This window comes from Dendrobium catenatum, unplaced genomic scaffold (assembly GCF_001605985.2).
Source record: "Dendrobium catenatum unplaced genomic scaffold, ASM160598v2 fragScaff_scaffold_716, whole genome shotgun sequence".
Lineage (NCBI taxonomy): Eukaryota > Viridiplantae > Streptophyta > Magnoliopsida > Asparagales > Orchidaceae > Dendrobium > Dendrobium catenatum.
In genome coordinates this window covers 6,167,960-6,181,902 of record NW_021319178.1, presented here as the reverse complement: position 1 = coordinate 6,181,902, position 13,943 = coordinate 6,167,960, and the positions used below count along the sequence as shown (strand labels likewise).

Here is a 13,943-nt window from a genome sequence, read left to right as displayed (position 1 = left end):
TCATCAGATCGTAGTTGGGCGATGGTAGTCCTAGGGCGGAGATCAAATGACCATGATTAGACAACACTGATTGGACTAACATGGTACGACATTTGTTGTCGAACTATTATGTTTTGATGGTGATGGTTGGATGGTGGTAGTCTATTGGTGGTCGTTTGCCAACGATGGTCCGAGAGTAGTAATCGAAGGAAGGTGATTTTATGGAGTTTTTGGATTCTGTATGCCTTTGAGCAATCTTGAATCGTAATACAAGGATCCCCCTGCATGTTAAGAATGGAGGCCCATGCCCTATAATAATGCAGCTTGACATCTAAACAAAAATATTGTAATATTATATAAAAAATAAAAAATTCTATAATGTTTTTGAATATGATGCAACTTATTTTTTGCCAAGTTTTCAATTGATGACGACATAAACCAAAATCTAAGAGCAACGGTGTAGTCAAAAGATTGTGATTAGGTGACCGTGATTAGAAAATTGTAATCATACTATAGTTGTATGAGGATCGCTATTAATCGAAAGTAATTGAAGGATCATAATAAGATATTGATGATTGGGGGTGGGGGCATAGTTGGGTATAATGGTAGGAAGATTGTGATTAGGTTGTCAAAGGATAGTAGTATGGTAATATTAGTTGAAGGATCTTAATTGAGCATAGTGGTTGGACGACTATATTTGAAGGCTGATAATCGAAGGCTATAATGAGGCGACAATGATTGATGGACGTGGACTAAAGTCAGATGACGACGATTGGATGACCATAATAAAGAGAAGGTTTTTAAAGGACCATAGTTGGACTAAATGATCATCAAATCGTAGTTGGGTGATGGTAGTCCTAGGGCGGAGATCAAATGACCATGATTAGACAACACTGGTTGGACTAACATGGTACGACATTTGTTGTCGAACTATTTTGTTTTGATGGTGATGGTTGGATGGTGGTAGTCTATTGGTGGTCGTTTTCCAACAGTGGTCCGAGAGTAGTAATCGAAGGAAGGTGATTTTATGGAGTTTTTGGATTCTGTAGGCCTTTGAGCAATCTTGAATCGTAATACAAGGATCCCCCTGCATGTTAAGAATGGAGGCCCATGCCCTATAATAATGCAGCATGACATCTAAACAAAAATATTATAATATTATATAAAATAACAAAAAATTCTATAATGTTTTTGAATATGATGCAACTTATTTTTTGCCAAGTTTTCAATTGATGACGACATGCACCAAAATCTAAGAGCAACGATGTTGTCAAAAGATTGTGATTAGGTGACAGTGATTAGAAAATTGTAATCATACTATAGTGGTATGAGGATCGCTATTAACTGAAAGTAATCGAAGGATCATAATAAGATATTGATGATTAGCGGTGGGGGCGTAGTTGGGTATAATGGTAGGAATATTGTGATTAGGTTGTTAGAGGATAGTAGTATGGTAATCATAGTTGAAGGATCTTAATTGAGCATAGTGGTTGGAGGACTATATTTGAAGGTTGATAATCGAAGGCTATAATCAGCGACAATGATTGATGGACGTGGACTAAAGTTAGATGACGACGATTGGATGACCATAATAAAGAGAAGGTTTTCAAAGGACCATAGTCGGACTAAACGATCATTAGATCGTAGTTGGGTGATGATAGTCCTAGGGCGGAGATCAAATGACCATGATTAGACAACAATGGTTGGACGAACATGGTACGACATTTGTTGTCAAACTATTATGTTTTGATGGTGATGGTTGGATGGTGATAGTCTATTGGTGGTCGTTTTCCAACGGTGGTCCGAGAGTAGTAATCGAAGGAAGGTGATTTTATGGAGTTTTTGGATTATGTAGGCCTTTGAGCTATCTTGAATCGTAATACAAGGACCCCCTGCATGTTAAGAATGGAGGCCCATGCCCTATAATATTGCAGCATGACATTTAAACATATTGTAATATTATATAAAATAACAAATAATTTTATAATATTTTTTAATATGATGCAACTTATTTTTTGCCAAGTTTTCAATTGAACCAACACAAAATTTTCATGTGGAGTAATCTTAATAGAACAGTGCCTCCAATCTTCTAGATCTAGTAATATGGCAGTTTTGAAGGATATGATTTTATTCATGATTACATATTAAAATAATAGTTTTTTTTAGGTTTGATGCATCATCAAAAAATTATCTTGATGGGGCACGAATCTTGATGCAAAATAAAATTGGAAGCTTCAAAAATTAAAATTGGGACCATTCGAACTCCGATTTAACAAACTTATTGTTGAACTGAATGTATTGAGAATACGAACCCAACGACACCAAATCCAACCCAATCCGAGCCCAAATGGGTCCAAATCAAGGGTTAGAAGTGTTGTTGTGAGGTTCGAACCACAATTTGGATTACCAAATGGTTTCCAAACATACTGTGATTATAGTCGAATCGAGCGTCTTGGCGAGAGGAATCCAACGAGCCCAAGATCACCAAATTCCGACATCACTAAGACATTCAAATGTCCATCAAACGATCCATGATCAATGGATTCAACATCGGACATCCATCCAACCACTCCCCATTTGCCCTTGATATTCTACCTATTCACGGGCTATGACACTCCAAGAAATATAATGGTCTTTCTAACCCTGGTGACCCCAAGCCAAAAGGATTCAAGAGAGAGATCAGAATCGCTCTTGCCTCCTTGCTCCTCCTCGACCACCGCTTGAGTTTCGTCGGACCACTGCCTGACGTCGTTGCTCCGTCGGACCACCATTTGATCCCCTCATATGTGTCGAACCACCACTTGATTCCCTGAGCTTCACCAAACCACCACTTAAGGCCCCGAGCTCCGTCGGACCACCACTTGAGGCCCTCACCTTCGTCGGACCACCACTTGATGCCCTCACCTCCGTCAGACCACCACTTGAGGCCCTAAGCTTCGCCGGACCACCACTTAAGGCCCTGAGCACCGCCAGACCATCACTTGGGACCCTGAGCTTTGCCAGACCACCACTTGAGGCCCAGACTTCTGCCGGGCCACCCCCTAACACCCAGAGTTCTATCAGAGTACCGCCATACTACTACGGTCTTTCAGACCCCTGTCCTTCCGACCTCCATCACTAGATAATGGTTTTTCAAACCCCTGTCTCCTTCCGACTATGATCCTTCCGACCTCCGTTGCCTATTATAGTCTTTCCGACCTACATCACCAGACAATGGTCTTTCTAACCCTGGTCTCCTGCCTACTACGATCTTTCTGACCTCTATCTTATTAAATATAGTCCTGCAAGCCATACAAACATGTCTATGTTAATTATTGTAACTCCCACCATGTAATGTGCTCTATATGATGTATATTTGTGGCATCAAGTCAAGGCCTTCTCCCAAGGAAGGGCCTCATTTGTAATCGACAGCAAATACTAGTGGATTCATTCAAACTGGGACAGACCCCATGGTTTTTCGCCCTTTTCATGGGTTTCCACGTAAAAACTCTGGTGTCTCTTATTAACGCTACACCCTCTCTCTTATCTGCTTGTGTGCTGGATCATCGTAAAACGCTAAGACGTTAAACTATATATTTTCTATCGCCGTGAATATTCCAGGACGCAACAAGGTTGAACAACACCAACCATATTACTAGGAAGGTTTACACCAAGGTTTTTTTGTTTGAAGATAAAATAATGTAAAGTATTTCTAGGTTTTGAGAATATTAGTATTTGGTTTGAAGTAAAATAAATGCAATGTAAAATTTTGACCCATTTAGAATTCACCCTCTAGTTGATTTTTAATGTATTTGAAATTCCTCAAATTTTGACGAGTTCTAAATCCACCGAAAGTTCATTGCAATTACTGCTAACCGTTGTCGCTATGCACCTGCCACAAGCAACTAGCCACTGTTGCCGCCGATCATTACCTGCTAACCGTTGTTGCTATGCCCTTCTATACTATATTTCTTTTTTAGCTAACCAAATAACCCCTAAATCATACTTGATAGACCTAAAACTATAGAATGTGTTTTAATGAGTAATATCAGTCTAATATAGAAAAGAACAAGACTCCCACGTAATCACATATTACATACATTTGTAATCGAGACTGAAATAAGCGTATTATTGAGCTTTAATCAAGTTTAATAACAAGATTATTTGTCAGCTTTAAATGATACTATTTATGAACATAAACAAATCGAACAAGAAGCTATTCAGGCTTATGTATTTTTTCTATCAAGTCATTATGAATGAGCTGCTTCTTATGCAAATTTATGTTTTCAGTGCTTATAGAAATTTTTTTGGCTAGAAAGTTGTTTTCTGCAACAATTTTATAACTACCTTTATAAAAAGTTGTAGCTGTCCCAAACAAAACCTATGTTGGAGAATTTATTTATTAACCAATAAGTTCAAAATATCAAATAGATAATTTGATTATAGCTAGAGGAGATCTTGTTTTTTATGAATTAAAAATTAAATGTAAAAGAGATTAATTTCTTCTATGTCTACTTACTCATTCCTTATATTTTAATAATGTAGACTATGTTTTTAGCATGAATAATAATTTAATTTTTATTTCCTAACTATTACATACATGGTAGAATGGCATTATTTAAGCCTAATAAAAATTTGAATCTTTGTTAAGGCCGCTATTTATAATGGATTACCGCTAAAAGAAGGAAAATATTAAGCTCCATAAAAACTAAATAAGCAGTGAAAGAAATGACAACACCAGATCCTCAATCTCTGGAACAATTATTACGTCCTCCGACCGGATGCAGAGAAACATTCGGTCGCAGGCAAAATCCCGCTGTACCGAGGTGTACCGAGTTTTTCGAAAAAAACTCGGTACACCTCGGTACAGCGGGATTTTGCCTGCGACCGGATGTTTCTCTGCATCCGGTCGCAAAATAACATAAATAAAAAAAAAAGAGAGAGAAAAGTGATGTTTACTGCTCGCAAAGATTAGAGAGTAATCAGAGAGATCAAAATTGTGATTAATATCTACTGCCTACTTGCAGAACTATGTAATCGAATAGAAATCATTTTTAGTTATGCCATGATCTAGGAAAAGTTTTCTATCTGTAAGAGCAAATAAAAAAAATTACTCTCAATATACTAGTTTTTTGGATCGATCCAAGCTGAAATCAAATATCATGTTTCATTTCAAGCTAGTTCTAATATTTTATTTGTCATAAGTAAGATCTTACATTTATTTTATGTACTAATATACATTTATTTTATATATTTTAATAAAAGAAATTGTAAAAGCTATAGTTAATGCTTTATTATTTTGTCTATATCATTGAAGTTTAAAGTTTTAGCTTAAAATACCTAATTTAGATATGATTCGATGAAAACATAAATTCCCAATAATTCAGAATTTAGAATAGCGAACCAAACTGAAAGAGCACGTTTTCAGCTTGTCATTATGTATTTTTTACATGTTTTCTAAATCACGGTGGGTTAAAAACTAAGACAAATAAATAACAAGAAACAAATTTAAAGTTAGCAGGATCACAAATATCATAATATGATCATTTCATCAAACTTATTATTATAAAAAATATATATATTGAAGAAAATGATACAAAACTTCAATGCCAAGTACATATTTCATGAATTAGTGTGAGCAACCTTACTTTACATAAGACTAAGAGGTCTGTACGTCATAAAGCAAAAACTGCTAGAGTGATAATATGAAGATAAATGCATATTCAAATTCAGAAAATTCATTAGCTCATAGATGACATTGACCTAAAAATGTGCATTTTGTCATCTTCATAGAGAAAACATACGCTTAGCCTAAACTTTGGAACCTTAAATTTTATACTTAAAAGACTTCTTGAATTGGGTATCTTGAGGTCTCCTCCAAATAATAAAAAGTCTAAGGCTTTGTTTGTGACAACTATCTTACTGCTTTCTAAAGCTGTTTTTTAGTAAAAAAAAGTAGTTAAATAAATTTTTGTACTAAAAAGCCAATTTACAAAGTAGTAATAAGGTTGTTCCAACGAAGCCTAAATTAATTGAGTCTCACATCTGACAAAAATTTTTATTTAAAATAACAAAAAAAAAAATTAATTTATTGGTGAATTATTGAATTCTCCTCCAAATAACAATAAATTTAAGTATTTTTTTACTTATAGAGATTTCTTGAATTGGAGAGTATGCATTATGACGTCTAATCTTTACATTATTCCGAATATAACTGACCAAATAAATTTAAAAATATGTATGAATATTGTTATTTGGTTCTTGTATTGTTGTATATATAAATTATGTCTTTACAAAATATTTAAATATGCTAAATTAACTCTTTTGGTCGGATATAACTAATAAGAGTTTAAGGTTTCGTTTTGGGACAACTTTTTTACTACTTTCTAAAATAAATTTTAAGTACAAAAATTTCAAATTGAAGAAATATTTGTACTAAAAATCTGTTTTAAAAAGTAGTAAGACAACTATTTCAAAAGAAGCCTAAATCTTCACAAATTCTTAGTATTCAATTTTCACTTACAAAATAAGGTTATGTTTGGAATGGCTGCAGTGTTTTACAAATGTGACTATGAAATTGTTATGAGAAAAATAATTTACTTAAAAAATAAATTTTTTTAGAATTATAATATTTCCAAATATTATATATATATACACGTATATATTCAAAATGTTCATTTGTATAAAAAATAATAAATAAGAAATTAAATGATCCATGGTAATGGATACTTTATTATAAAAAAAAAGTCAGGATTTTGATATTTATATGGTAATGGATACTTTATTTGAACTAAAATTTTTTATTTAAAAATTATTTTAAACAGCATTAAAAAATCACCTCAACCAAAACCTTAATAACAGTTTACATGTAATTAGGTAAGCCCTAAATCCTCCTCCACACATTATTCAACAGATTCTCTTCCACAGCTCAATAGATTCTCTTCCACACATTATTGAAATTAGATTCAATATCCTAAAAATAACATGCAAGCACCAAAATAACTAATTAAATAACTAAACCCTCATTAACTATTCTCATACAAGCTCTGAACCTAGACTAAAATCCATCCACATTCGAACCGTGGCAATCTCGTAATTTCAATAAAAATCAAGACCTATTTTAGGCAAACTATCACCAGTCAATAAAACTGGGCAATTCTGAACCATGGGATCCCACGCCAAACACGCTTCGCCTCCAATAAAATGCCCCCTTGCTTTTCATTTATTTACGAAAGTACTCCTCCTCTTTACATAAAAGCCAATCTCCCTCTTCCTTTTATGAAGACTTTTCTCCTGTGAGGTCCATTCAACAATCTTCAAAGCTCCTTTGAGGATCAAAAGAGAGGTATTAGCACGTATTTAATTAAGATATTAGTACTGCTAATGATGATTTATTGTTAATAATCAAATTATGATTTTTCCTCTATGCAACTGTCGCATTTATCAGAGAAATTAATGGCATTAAATCAGACCGCACAGTTCGCTTCCGCAGTTTTTTTCTTCGGTGTTTTATCTTTTGTTCTTGGAACATTTGCAGAATTGAAGAAGGTAACGGTCTTTTTCTTTTCTTTTTTTAATAATATTTTTCCTTTAAAAATGATTTTTTGTTTACATTTTTAGTGATTATTTTAATAAATTTCTTTGCATGTTTGTAGCCTGCAGCTGGAACGCCAATACCAGGAAAAGATGGTGTAATTTGTATATTTCCAAAGGATCCCAGTGTGGCTTTGGGGGCTTTATCAGCTATATCAGTGTTAATCTCTTCTGCTGTTGGTCTTTATGCCATTTATTTCCCCTATAAGGGACAATCTGTCCCAAGGAAAGCTCTCCTTGCAAGCTTAACAATGAAAATCTTCTATTATGGTGCAATGTAAGTGCAATTATCCCTCAATATTTACATAGTTGAATTACACCAATTACAACATCAAGCCGTTATCTTACTACGTGGGCCGGCTGCATGAATCCTTTTTCTCCATTGTGTCCTATTAAGAGTTAAATTCTCATTTCAATCTAATAAAGAAATATAATTTCTAATACTTTCTAACCAAGTTTTTTTAGGTCTACCTCAACCTTTCTTAATATATGCCGAATCTAATACATCTGCTATGTTAACTGGGTCATCAGAAGGTTGTCATCATTTTATGTGATCAAACCATGGCCATTTGATGCGACTCTTTCTAATCTTATCTTCCACTAGAGCTACTCCAACCTTTTCACATATATGCTCGTTTCATATCCTATCTCTAAGAGTAAAGCAGCTTATCCACCCAAGCATCCTCATCTCTGCACACTTAACTTAATATTTTGCTTCTCTTTAATTAATGACCTACATAGTTGAATTAAATTAAAAAAAATGAAAGTTTAATTGAAAATTTAAATAGTTTTTTTTAATAAAACCCACAGAAGTGCCTATGCATTAAACACAAGAAAATTACAAGACTTTAAGAACCTTCAATAGTTTTTTAAGCCAAAAAAACCTTCAATAGTTTTTTTTTTAATTTGTTGAAATAATGGGTTAATAGGGTTGTCAATGCTGCATTTATTATTGCTTAAATAAATAAAATGAAATGTGAAAGTATATTGTGATAAATAAAATAACTTTTGATCATTTTGTTATGGCAATTTACTATCAATAAATTGATAAAAAGTCTAATTTTAACAAATCTATTAACGATTTGGTCAAAGCAATTTACTATATATATTTAGAATGTATTGAATTTAATTTGAAGATGCCTCCATGAGATAACATAATTGGAATAGTGATAAATACTAATAAAATGCCATAATTACTATAATTGATCATTGTGAATAATTAAGCAAGACTATTAACTACATTGCATTAAACAAATTAAGCAACTAACTAATTTTCTTGCAATTGCATTTACATGAAAAATTTTAACTCTAGCTTAACTTTTTTTTTATTATTATTTTTGGAGTAGAGTCCTAACCATAACAGGAGTTGGAGCTACCCTCTTCAACACAATCAATGAAGGGCTTATCCATGCAAGAAATGTGCATGAAGATCTGGAATATCGTTGCCCAACTGCAAAAACCGGCCTCTTCGGTGGCGCATCATTCTTAAACCTTGACGCTAGTCTCTTCTGGCTCGTATGTCAGATGCTTGTTAGAAATGCTCGAGAGGATTACTTCGATTACGAGGAAGAAGGAGAAATAAAGGATGATTACATTCAGATTAGTAACAATTGATGACGAGAAGGAGGAGACAAGCATGATTTAAAGTCCCATGAGGGTGACAATGAGACCATCAATGTACATATATAACTAATTTCTTATTTATTCATTCCTCTTTTTTTCTTATTATGTCTAAACATTTTATTCGAAGTTGTTATGTAATGATGTTGTATTTAACTAAGTTGTGGATTCTTAATTATAAATAGTTAGTGTCTTAATGTATGCTTGGAGGATGGAATGATGAACCAACATATAAATCAAAGTAGATTGTGGAAATAAACCTAACAAGTTAATTATGGACCAAGAAGAATTTTATTATTTTTTGTGAAAGTAAAATAAATAATTAAGTGATATTAGGGTTTTGGTCTCCCTCAAAAAAGTTGATGGTTGACTTACGATAGGGCCCATATAAAATATATTGGATAGTTAAATTGCATTAGTAGGTCTTAGCAATGACAATCAAATAACGATTATTAATTAAAATATTTAATAGGTAGTCATGTATTCTGAGAGTCTTTATAAATCAAATTAATACTTTTTCTTGGGAGTATTAGGCAAACACACCTTAGATTGGTCTGTTGATTGGGAGCTTTGACTATTAATCAAGAGGTCTTGGATTCAAGTCTTCTGTATGTGTTGTGTGTGCGAGTTTGCCTTAATTGATCTAAATGTCCACCCTTGAAAAAAGAGAAAATAAATAATATCAAATGTTTATAAATTTCCTTTTTCCTCCTCTCGAACCTTGCATTTTATGATATCACCGACAAGCAAGAATTATCATTCATCTATTTTCCTTAATTATCATTTATTTTTTTTTTCAAAACTAGAAATATATTAAACCAAAAAAGAATTACAAGAGGCCATGAAGCTAAAGAAAAAAAGTAGAATAAAATACAAAAAGAACACAATCAAAAAAAAAAAAAAAAAAAAAAAACACAATCAAAAGGCTTAATTATCATTTATGATATATCATCCAATTCATTAATACAATCAATATATAAGATTATTCTATTAACTCTTATTAATCTATAAAAATATTCTCTTAAAAAAAAAACCTCTTACATTACTTACTTATAAAAGCTGTTAAATTTAATTTGTATATTTTATTTGAAGAAAATAATATTATTTATTCTTTGTACTAGGATGTTTTGATAGTAAATTAATGTGCAATCTTACAAAGATATTATTGTAAAAAGTATAAATACTTATCCAATAAAATCATAAAAGAAAATTTCAATAATTAAACATCAAGTGTTCGAACTCGTAGCATACTGAGTAGAAATAAATTTGAGAATTTTGATGGACCAATTTCAAGCACTCAATTTGCCCAAAAATTAAAATAAAAAAATAACATCAAATTAAATATCATCTTTTTCTCCACAAGTAAATGGAGATGAAAATCAGATGTTTGCAAGCAGCTTGAGATTCCTTTGAGAGAATAAAAGAACGAAGCCCATGGTATTTGTTGGGCCATTATCTTGGCCCGGCCCATAAACCATGTAAGATTATCGAGTGAATCTAACTATATTTGATCAACATTGAACCTTCTAGGGGAACTTTTATTCTATCCAGTGAACGTACACAGAGGAAGGTTTGGTTTTAGGCAAAAAGGTGTCTGTACCGAGTTTTTTGAAAGTGTACCAAGTTTTTACAGACGCTTTTTTGCCTAAAACCGAACCTTCATCTGCGTACGTTCACTGGATAGAATAAAAGTTCCTTCTAGGGTGGACTTCTTTAAATATTAACTTAACTTATTTCTAACATCTAATTTATTTTTATAATTCTACCCTCCATTATTATGATTATCACACCAATTAAAAATTCACGAACTTATCATTATGAGCTATAAAATAAGCATGCAAATTAATAGATCAGATGTTATAAAATTTTTAAATAAGATGCTTACGATAAACACTAGAAAAGATATGCCAAGTCCAATGAATTTGAGATATGAAAATAGCTCGCAAGACTATAATTATTGATAATACGAGTGTGTAAACCCTCTAACGAGAGCATTAATGGGTCCTAGAGCTTAGGTTCAAAGTAATAGAGAAAAGGAACAAGGAGACGCTTGTAAATAAATACAATGGAGTAATTAATTGAATGAATGTTTGAATAAATAGTATTGCTTCTTATATATGTTATGTTCATGCTGCCTATTTCATGAAATTTTATACTAATGTTGTTAAGATTTTTCATTAGAATTTATCTTATTATTGTGCTTTAATTTCTTTATGAATTTTATATCAAAGAGTTTTATGAGAAGGGGTGATTTTTATTATAGAATATATTATACTAACATCATCATCATATTAAGAGTTTGTTTTTATTATCTTCAAGTTAAAAAAAATTGAAGAAATTTTATATTTTTCACTAACAACATCCGTGTACGAAAAAATCACTATCATCAAGATAGAAAGAGTGTTAATTTTATTTCAAGTGAATGTGAAATGTTTGTTAGCATCATGAAAATAACTACGTTGCTCTACTCTATTTTCAAATTGGTCGGGATTGACCGATTTACGTAAGGATGGTAACATGCCTAAGATGCCCCCTGATGCAGAGCATCTTAACTATATTGTTCTTTAGGCATATTTTAATTAGTTTGTTATGTACTTCTTACAAGTATCTTCTAGAGTGTTATATTTAGCTTCTATAAGCAAGTATTGTAGTAGGGAAAGGCATTGATGAATATTAGCTCATTTTAAAGCTTTTGAAGCTTGTGACTCTTCTTCCCTGGATTGAGAGCCAAAAATCTTTCTTGCACGTCGAATCTTCCGACGATCCACTACATCACCCCCTTCTCTCTCCACCTTCCATGAAAGTTCTAATGCTAGAAATAAAAGTATGAATAATGATTTAGGCTTCATTTGAGATGATTTTTTTTATTACTTCTTAAAGCAGTTTTTTAGTACAAAAAATATAATTTTTGTACCATAAAGCTGTTTTAAAAAATAGTAAGAAAGCTGACACAAATAAAACGTTAAAGTGCAATAGTTAACCATTTTATTTTCAAGCAATTTGTGGAGGGTATCAACTTAGCAAGCAATTAACTATGAAATTCAAGAGGCAATGAATCAATGAGGTTATTGAACACTCCCCTCACCACAAGAAAATTTTATATTAAATTTTTTTTATATAATAAGGTGAGAGTTATTTCAGAAATCCGAATTAATCGAATAAGATAATGAGTATGGCTTGAGAGCAATATGAGAGGATTAGCTTCACTGGAGAGTTTCATAAAATATTATTTTTGTATTTTCTGTCAGTCTTATAAAATCATTATATCTCTGTTATATTAAACATCTTATTTTTTCAGAGGAGGAAGCATGCGCGCGAGTAGAGAGTTCATGGAGAGACATTTGTCAAGTGAACCATGACAATCGAGAGCTGAATATGTAACCATGAAAAATAAGGCTCCTATTTCAGAGATTGGCGATCTTCAACAAATTATAGTGGGCAACAATGCATTTAAAGAATAATATTAGGAAGAGATGTTGCGCACTGTTTCAACTTATATTTTGTTTGGGACGGATTTTTTACTGTTTCTTAAAGCAATTTTCTAACACAAAAAATTTAATTTAAACTAGAAAGCTGCTTTAAGAAGCAGTAAGAAAGCCGTCCCAAATGAAGCCTTAGACTTCATTTGGGATGACTTTCTTACTGTTTCTTAAAGCTAGTTTTTAGCAAAAAATATTAAAATTTTAATTGTACGTGAAAATTGCTTTAAGAAGCAATAAGAAAGCTATTCCAAATGAAACAATAATTAAAGTTCAGGAGAAAGATATCCTCATTAATTAAACTTCCATTCTACATGATGTTTATGCTATATGCATGCTGTCTATTTAGAGTTATTTGTATGATTGTGTTGATGATTTTCAAGTCGCATAGAGGTTTTCTATACATTTATATGTTTTTTCAAGAATTTTTATCTGTATGAACAATCAGGGATCATATATATACATGCAAAAGAATCATATGATGATGAGTATGATCCTCCAACAAAATGCTTGATTATCATGCATACTTGACATTTGCTTGTTATATATTGATAGAACAATTATAATTAATAACAACACTCAATATATACTTAAGGAAAAATTATATAAGATGGTGACGAGGCATGCAATACTTTATGGTGTTGAATGTTGGCTATTAAAAGATAAGCATAATACTAAGTTAAGTGTGGCAGAGATGAGGATGCTCAGGTGGATGAGTGGCTTTACCCTTAGAGATAGGATATGAAATGAGCATATACGTGATAAGGTTGGAGTAGCTCCAATAGAAGATAATATTAGAGAGAGTCGCCTTAGATGGTTTAGTCACATAAAACGGTGGCCTTTCGATGACCCGGTTAGGAGAGTAGAGGTATTAGATTTGACTTATGTTAAGAAAGATAGAGACATACCTAATAAGACTTGATTAAAAAATATTAGGAATGACCTTAATTTCTTTATTAGATTTAAACGAGAATTTGACTTTTAATAGGACACAATAGAGGAAAATGATTTATGTAGCCGACACCAAGTAGTGGGATAAATTAAGACTTGTTGTTGTTGTTGTTGTACTCAATAATTAATTAAACTTTTAATGATTTTTTGTTACATGATAGCTTAAATCTTAATGATGCACAAAATGTCTATATATTATAGGTCATATTAAAATTTTGGATGTTATTAAACAAATAGAAAAAAAGAATAGATTACAAGTCTAATAATTTTTAGTTGTGTTCATTGTTAATTATTAAGGGGTTGTTTGATTCCTTGAAAAAAATGAAGTGAAAAAAGAATGCA

At 32.1% G+C, this 13,943-nt stretch overlaps 1 protein-coding gene across 1 annotated transcript; it reads left to right on the top strand.

Annotated features, from left to right (window-relative positions):
- The first annotated feature begins 7,413 nt into the window (after window positions 1–7,413).
- Window positions 7,414–9,165, top strand: LOC110109626. Its single transcript, XM_020840799.2, has 3 exons — window positions 7,414–7,506; window positions 7,614–7,828; window positions 8,898–9,165. The coding sequence occupies exons 1-3, from the start codon at window positions 7,414–7,416 to the stop codon at window positions 9,163–9,165; spliced, it is 576 nt and encodes a 191-aa protein (XP_020696458.1).
- The last annotated feature ends 4,778 nt before the right edge of the window (window positions 9,166–13,943 follow it).

What these genes read in the sequence shown, in the direction of transcription:
- LOC110109626 (XM_020840799.2), top strand. Translation starts at nt 7,414, where the DNA reads ATGGCATTAAATCAGACCGCACAGTTCGCTTCCGCAGTTTTTTTCTTC. An exon ending in CATTTGCAGAATTGAAGAAG is followed by an intron (nt 7,507 to 7,613) that starts GTAACGGTCTTT and finishes GCATGTTTGTAG; the next exon opens with CCTGCAGCTGGAACGCCAAT. An exon ending in ATCTTCTATTATGGTGCAAT is followed by an intron (nt 7,829 to 8,897) that starts GTAAGTGCAATT and finishes TTTTTGGAGTAG; the next exon opens with AGTCCTAACCATAACAGGAG.